The 7905-nt window shown below is 41.9% G+C and overlaps 1 protein-coding gene across 1 annotated transcript; it reads left to right on the top strand.

Moving 5' to 3' along the window:
• Positions 1-124: 124 nt before the first annotated feature.
• On the top strand, positions 125-7453 carry MIIP (migration and invasion inhibitory protein). Its single transcript, XM_010722920.3, is given in 11 exon segments — positions 125-446; positions 1319-1503; positions 2061-2528; positions 2811-2913; positions 3375-3486; positions 3665-3723; positions 4168-4297; positions 4632-4728; positions 5571-5675; positions 5982-6073; positions 6075-7453. Coding segments are annotated over 11 exon segments (1446 nt in total). The 5' UTR covers positions 125-400; the 3' UTR covers positions 6124-7453.
• The last annotated feature ends 452 nt before the right edge of the window (positions 7454-7905 follow it).

Raw genomic sequence — 7905 nt, 5'->3', positions numbered from 1 at the left:
GATCCCCGGCTGTGCGGCGCAGGTGGGCCCGGCAGCGTGGCGCGGGGAGGGTCAGAGCTCGCTGCTCCCACGCAGTGCTCTGCACGGGGCTGACGGGGTTGTCGAGTCTGCCGGGTTCGCCTATTAAGAGAGAAGGGAAAGTAGCAACGCCCCTCGTTTGTGCTGCCCGGAACCGGGCCTGGGCAGCGCTGCGGAGCTGTTGGCTGCAGATGCGGTTACTTCGTTCCCGAGGCGTAGCACCCTTTTGCAAAGCGTTCTATCTACAACGCTTTCACAAGCTTCAGCCTTGGGCTTGTGCTCGGCAGCTTCTTGTTGGTTGTGCGAAGAATGGGGCTCGTCTGGTAAAAACCCTTGCAGAAAGTCCTCTGACTAATGTTAATTTCTGAGTACGGGCTTTCAAATGAGCAACAATGAGTGGATGCTGTTAGCTCCGTCCCAGGAATACCGTGAGAACTTTTATTTTGCTTAAATCATCTCAAAGAAACGTAGTGTCTCAAGACTGATATTTCTGTATTGCATCCAGTTGTGCACCCTTGTAACTGGAAGATGTGCTGTGGGTTTTTCAGTAATTAACACTCCTTCCGCCTCCCCACTCCCCCACTGTTGTGCAGTGTGTGTGTGTTTGGTTCCTAATGTTGCCAAGGTAACAAAAACAAATCGAACTTTAGGAAAAGATTTAGGGACTCTTTAGAACAAAAGGTCATAGGAAGCATAGTTTAGGAACATAGGTCATAGGGAAACATAGTTTTACAGGAGCTCCTGACTAACAGCTTTTGCCAAGGACAGAGCATTTTGAAGTATTCCTGCCTGAGGAGCATGGAGAACACTTTAGACTTTGTTTTGACTGTATAAAAGAGAAATATTCACTGTTTGTGTGTTGAGTGAGTGTCTAGGTAATATCACACTATGAATTCTGAAAATAAGTTTAAAGTGGATTTGTGTATGATTGCTCTAGATATCTGAATGAAACATCTCTCATCTGGTTTTCTGATGTGACATTTCATGTTTACTGTTCTCCATGTCAGAGTTTCCTGCCTCTATTTAAATCATATGCCAGTCTCTGGGTAGAAAATACTTGAGTACATGTGGGGATCAGAGATGTATGCAGCGGTGCTGGTTCTTAGCATAAAGAGTTTTGAGGCTGGCTCATTTCTCAAGGATAACGTTCAGAGATCAAAACTCCCAACAAAGCCTGTGACTTTTTATAAAAGTCACCTGAAAGTGTTATGTTTGTTGTTTTTTGTTTTTTTTCCTCACGTGTCTGCTTCTTCAATTACTACTTCCATTCATGCAGTTCACCCTTCCTTTGGCTTTATAGGAGAACACATCCATAGGATGGAGTCAGAGCACCTCAGGTTGCGTCGGGCCAACCAGGACCTTCTACAAAGGCTCAGAGTGAAGCAGGAGGAGATAAGAAAAAGTCTTCCCAGCAAGCCACTTCTTCCAGCATCTCTTTGTAATAGAGCAACCATTGAAGCATCTGTCCCCTTGCCCAAGAGAGGGGTATGTGTTAGGTCTGTGCTAAAAGTGCTGAGAATCAAATGGGCCTCGTATGGTAGGTAGGCAGTAGCTCTGCCTGTAGGGCAGCATGATGGAGACACAAGAATGTGAAGCAGCTGGTGGAAAATTAAATATAGAGCCCATCAGAACAGTAGCTAGACCTTTGTTGTTTGACTTCTTATCTCAGATATGTTCTCAGTGCAAAGAGTTCAGAGATCAGCTGCTGCCTGAGGAATGTGGGATTTTTAACACAAGATAGGAAGGATTATCATGGAACAAAATCCTTTTGTTTCTTCAGAGCATAAAGGCTGAAACTTTGGCAGTTTCTCGGTTTGGGAATGAGCTGCATTTAGTTATAAATGAATCCCTTTATTATGTCCAAACACTTAATAGTGATCTCATGGATAACATTAAGATTTTATATTTTTCCCAACAGAAATTTAAGGGGCGAGCAGACCAGGCTGAGAGGCTGATGCTTCTCTTGCTGAGTAAATTGGCCTAATAAAAGATGCTTGTACTCTCAGTGGTGCAAAGTGATAGAAGTGTCTTTATTCTTACAGAAGGAAAATCAAGTTGATCGTGTGTTCACACAGCACAATCCTGCAACATTGGTGTCTGTGGAACCCAGAGCTTGCACAGCCAGAGCAGCCCTCTGTTCATCACTCAAACACAGCAGCAATGACAGAGGGGTGCAGCAACAAACGAAGATTCAGGAATCAGTTTTGCAATCCTGCTTTCCTGGTAAAGAGAAAAATCTTACACCTGTGTCTGCAATCACTACATGTGATAGAGAAACTTGCAAAGTGGTTGGGGATAGCCATGCTCAAGGAAGTGCAGAGGAAGACTCATGCCATCTGGGATGTGGAAAGAACAGAAGACAGACCACTCTTCCACATGGTTCCAGTGAGAAGAATGAGCTTAGGGGTCATTTGGACCCATCAGCAAATAAAGTACAAAGTGAAGAGACCTCCAAAGAAGCCACAACACCTAAATCAATCCTGCTGACATCTCAGTCCAAAGAATTGAAGGTAAGTGGTGAAACCAAGGACTTGCTTGTTTTTCTAAGTCAGTAGAATGATGGGAGGAGTAGTCAAGAGAATGCTACACATAAGACATCAGTTCTATGAATTGAGAAGGCAGAGGGCTGGTTAGCAAATTGCTGTTAGAGCTATAGACAGATTTCAGCCTCAAACTAAGCTGGTGCTGTCCTATTTAAACAACTACTATTTATCTCCCTAGCTGTAGCTATGAATCTCATGCTAGATGTATAGGAGGTCTTCATGGTTTGTTTTGTTTTTGTTTTTTCCCAGAAGGAAGGTGGTCGTGTGACTTTTCAAGCTGAACCTGAAGAATGTACTGTGCCTGTGAGTAGCTGGTCCATGCGTCCGTTCCTGGGCTACGACTGGATTGCAGGTGAATCTTAAACCTGAAGCAGAGCTCTCAGCACAACATGGTAATATCAGGAGCTAAAACATGATTTACCCTCCATTAGTATTGTAGTGTGACAGAATTGCAGGCCTAGAGCCCACAAAGCAGGGATCAGCAGAGGAGCTGTAGTTTTGTCAGCAGCCATTCCTCACCCGTGACAAACGTGAACTGTGCTTTACTGAAATAGTGAAGTGGCAACTGTGAGAATCCAAGCAGCAAATGGCAAAGGTTAGAGGGGTAGCAAGCAACCAAAAACAAATGAATGCATTGAGGAACCAAGTTCACAGCAGAAATCTCTGACTTGATGTTATGATGTTGTCTTCTCCTTATCCTCTTTGGTTCTCCTCACCTTTAGCTGTCTTGATCGTTTTGAATTGAGTCTTTCTTTGGTTGCTTCCTCAAATTCGCTAAAACCTTGAACTTTTCTCTTTCCTTGACATTCTCAGGTCTTCTAGATACAAACTCTTCAGTAGCAGAAAAATCTGATCAATATTTTGCTGAGCTCCACGAGTTTCGACAGGCCAACAAAGAAGCATGTATCTCTGAGCAGCACATGGAGTAAGTGGGTACAGGGGGAAGGGCAGAAGCAGCAATGTATCCCTTTGGAGTTTTTAGTAGTGGGAAGGGGTGGCTCTGGAGGCCTTTGTATCCCATTCAGAAATTTTCTCATTGGAAAAGGTAGGTTTGGAGGGCAGGCACTCCTGTCACTAACTGGTTTGCTTGTGTGTTTCTTTAGGACCGAGCCTCTGGAATACATAATTCCTGAACAAGATTTGATAGCCAGTTCCCATAAATGTAAGATCAGATCTCTCATAAGTGTTTCTTCCTAACCCTGTTTCTGTGAGCAAACAACTGAGAATTCTTTACCTGTTGTCCTGAGTGAGCCCCCGCATCACTTAAAAGGAGGAAGAATGTGTTATTTTTAGCTGCAATTTCTAATCCATATTCAACTTCCTCCTCCAAAGAGAATCGAGTCTTCTAGGCACCATCTCTAAATCAGCGTCAGGATTTTTTGTAACTTGCTGCAGTTCTCTTTTTTATTTGATGGGGTTGAGTTTTGGTTTTGCTTTTTAGGAACTTATTTGGGGCAGGAAATGTAAAAGATACTTTAGGAAAAGCAGCACTGTTTCTATAGAAGGCACGTATCGCACGGAGGTAGAAGACAGCCATATATTGCCAAGGAATGAGGAACCTTCTGACACACTGGAAATACTGTCATGTTTCATTATTCTGTGGCAGGTGTTTACTGTTACCGATTAAACCAGCGCCTCTTTCCTGTCCCTATGGATTCAGATTCTGCCTGTCCTGTATGTAAGGTCCCACGTACCCACCAGCCCCCAGAGACACTGGAAGAGCCAGCCTATGTCAGGTAGATGATGATTGTTACTTTGCCATACGCAGAACTCAGGAGGCAATGGGTAGAAAAGAGTCCAAATGGTTCCACAGATGATTGCTCTCAAGGCTGAGAGAAATCTCTTACTTAAAATCTCCCTACTAATCTTTTCCATAAGCAGAAATAGTTTTGAGGTGGTGAGAAATTATTTTTGTATCTGAATTTGGTCCAGAATCAGAATGTACTTTTTAAAGTGTCTAATGAACTGCTTGCCTTTGTTCATTTTTGGGACTAGGTCCTTGAATTGGACAAGGTATGTAAATTTACTTTGTCTTGTGGAGCATGTGTGCAATTACTCTCCTTGTTGCAGGGTCAGCATTCCGAGGTCTACTCTTATGCCTGCCTACAAATACAAAGCTCACTGCAGGAAAAGCTTTGAACCAGCAGACAGCCTAGCGTTACCTTCGGTGAGTTGAGGTCTTCTTGCACATACTGATTGCACAACCCAGACTGGGCATTGTTACAGTACAACAAGGAAGGGGAATAAAGGACTTGTCCCCCACCCTCAGCACAGTTTTCACTGAAATTTCTGAGGTGAATGGTGAATGATCTCTGGACTGTGTGTGGTGGTGGGTGAGGTTCTGATCTGGATCGCTGACACAGCAAGAAAAGCTGTTTGTGCACGCTTCTGAGTTCACACCTTCATATAACTGGCATAAAATAAATAATTTATCTTCAGATGCATTATGCTGAGAAAAAGAAAGTGCCATATGTATACTGCTGGGACATAATTCAGCTGATCTGTTTCAAGCATCAGCCTTTCAAGCAGAACCACCATACCTGAAAGTGTTCTCTAATGTCTTACCAGAGAGTTTAACAGACAGGTTTCTATTAAGAATCCACATTGTGTAGGGATCAGGCCAAATTTGTAGTGGCAAGGTTGGATTTGAAACTGTTTTTGCAGAGCTGGTCCTGTATACCAGCTGCTAGAGAATGCTGCAAGAAGTATAGTAGCCTTGCCTTGTAGTGAAGAGGTAGGAAGAAGCCTGGTTTGAGATTTGGTGAACAGGATGAGTCAGCTGAGACAAGGTGAAGGAGGTCAGGTGTTTGAGTTCGCGAAGTGGGAAATTAGTTTAGAAATAATTAGCCAGAGAAAAGTGGAAGAGGAGACAGCTGTGAAGTTTTGCTTTATTAGAAAAAGTTTCATATGAAAACTCCTCAAGAAACTAATTAATCTGCCAGTGCTTCCCTAAGGAGTTGTTTTCACTTAGAAAATGCTGCCATACTGCATTCTTCTATGTTCTCACAGCATTGCCTGGTTGGCTGGGAAAATACCATTCCTTCCAGTGACCCCGCAGTCAGCAGCTTGGATCTGCAAGCTTCATTGAAAGAGAAACCTCACCATTCTCATCTGGTAAGGATAGCTTGTAAACAGTCATGGAGATGTGAATTACATGTATAGGAAGTGTTATTCTGACTCTCTTAGGAGTATGATAATCATCGATGGCCAAGCAAAAGAAAAAGCCTGGAAGATTTTTCTCATATCTCCAAAGAAAGGTTGTTCCCTGTGCTCTCTAAACTAGAATTAAAAAAAAAAAAGCAAATAGAACTGGCTAATAGCAGTGTGTAGACAAAAGCCTGTTCAGCTCCCCAAGTCTTCAGCAAAATAGGAGCAGTTGCTTATTTGGCATTATTTGATTAATGATGTCTTCATTTCCAGAACCTGGTGTCCAGAGTGTCAGGAGGAACCAGAATTGACCAGCTTCTGAACCTGACCTACTCAACACTCTTCAGATTAAGCAGTGCTTCTCAGCAGAGGGACCAAAACAAACATGGACACTGCAGAGCAGCTTCACTTTTAAATACTACTGCCTCAACTGTGGACCCCTGACTTGTTTCCACTCCCTGCCCCCATCCCTTCCCCAGGGCCAACAAGTTAATTTCTTTAAAAATAAATCCTCAAACGAGGAGATTTTTTTTCCTAATTTTCGTAGTGCCATACCTCTATCAGCAAGCAATCCACTTACTTCAACGTACAAACTCATGGCTTTTCACTTTGCACATTTTGCAGCTACTTCTAAGCAGGTGCATGAGCTTTCCTACCTAAGGATTTATAAAGAGACGTGGACTGGACCACTAGCAGAACAGTAGCAACAGATGTGTACAGGGTTCATCTGCCATTTCAGTTAAGCAAATCAGAAATGTAGTGTTATCTGAGAATGCTAGGGCAAGGAATTAGCTTATGGATGGCCACGTTCAATGGGAAGCATACAAATATGCTTATTTTCAGACACGTGAAGCATAACAAATGCAAATCACTACTGCCTTAAACTTGAGATACTCAACAGTGTAGTTAAAAAATCCAGTTTATCTTCAGTTCAGTGTCTGTAGCTACAGGGTACATTACAGAGTCATTATAAACTTGGAAAAGCACATTTTATTACTCAAAAACCTAGAAAATGCCTTAAGATATTTGCAAGTTACACTTACCTCTACTTTTCCAAGGTTTTTGGAGGTTAGCAAAAAATCTTTGTGGAGAACAGTTTAAGAGCAAAAGCAGTATGTTCTGTATGGTATGATTTGCTTGAACTTCGTGGTATGATCTTTTCTTATCTAAAAATGATAAAACAGACGTCATGTTTTGTCTCCAGTAATCCTGAAAGATGAATTCCTCTCCTAAGAATTCTGGAAGTTATTGTGTAATCTTGACTTGTAATTGCATTCATAAGCTTTAAATCAAGTTTATTGGTGAGAGCAAACTTCACAGAGAGCTTTGGGTTTGCACCAATATTTTCAGCTTCTCGCTGTTCGGTGTTAATTAATTAATGTACCCAATACTTTCTAAAACAAATGTATGATCAGACTTTTTTAAGCAAGGGAGCAGTGTTACAAGTGTATGAAGTGTTACTGCGTGACTGGAATGGAAAGCGAATGGCATGACTGACTAGTTTTATTTGGGTTGAATATTTAGGGTAAAGTGAAAGGAATTGGTCGCATTCTTTCCTCTAAAGCACAATCCCAAGCTCTCTCTCCCTCAGTAATGTTTTTTACTGTGTTCATACATGCTCTTTCAGATGGAGCTTCCCAGAAGTACTCAGTCTTAAAAGTATATCTACTGAGATAGATAGATAGAAGTGATCATCTGAGCTGTCCCATGTGCACTTATTGCTAATAAAAAATTCACTTTCACAGGCAGGAGAACTGCTTCTGGTTTCCATCTTTAAATACTGGTAACTTCAGTTCACTTCCTTGGCTGAACTCTTTCGGAACAGAAAATGTGGTTTGCTTATTAACTCAGAGAATGACCTCATGGCTCTACGTATATTTTTATCTCCACATTTGTGCAGAATAAATTTATATCATGATCCTTTTTGCACAAGGATTCCAGCGTTACTCAAGTTTTCCGGAAGAGCTTAAGCAATGTACATTTTATTGCTATTCCAAGCAGTTGGCTGTGTCAGTTTATAGTTGTTAGTATACAAACACATTTTTTTTGTGGACAACTTGGTTTTGTCTTTCCATTTGCAATTGAAATCAGCAAAAGCTTTGTAATTGGAGCTTGGCTGATATTGTTGATACGTGGTCCAGAATTGAGGTCTGATTGATAGAGAGTAAACAATTGTTTTTTGTTTTGGTTTGTTTTT

Source organism: Meleagris gallopavo, chromosome 23, assembly GCF_000146605.3.
Source record: "Meleagris gallopavo isolate NT-WF06-2002-E0010 breed Aviagen turkey brand Nicholas breeding stock chromosome 23, Turkey_5.1, whole genome shotgun sequence".
NCBI lineage: Eukaryota > Metazoa > Chordata > Aves > Galliformes > Phasianidae > Meleagris > Meleagris gallopavo.
Note: the sequence above shows the minus strand (reverse complement) of the source record. Positions and strands in the feature narration are given on the sequence as shown.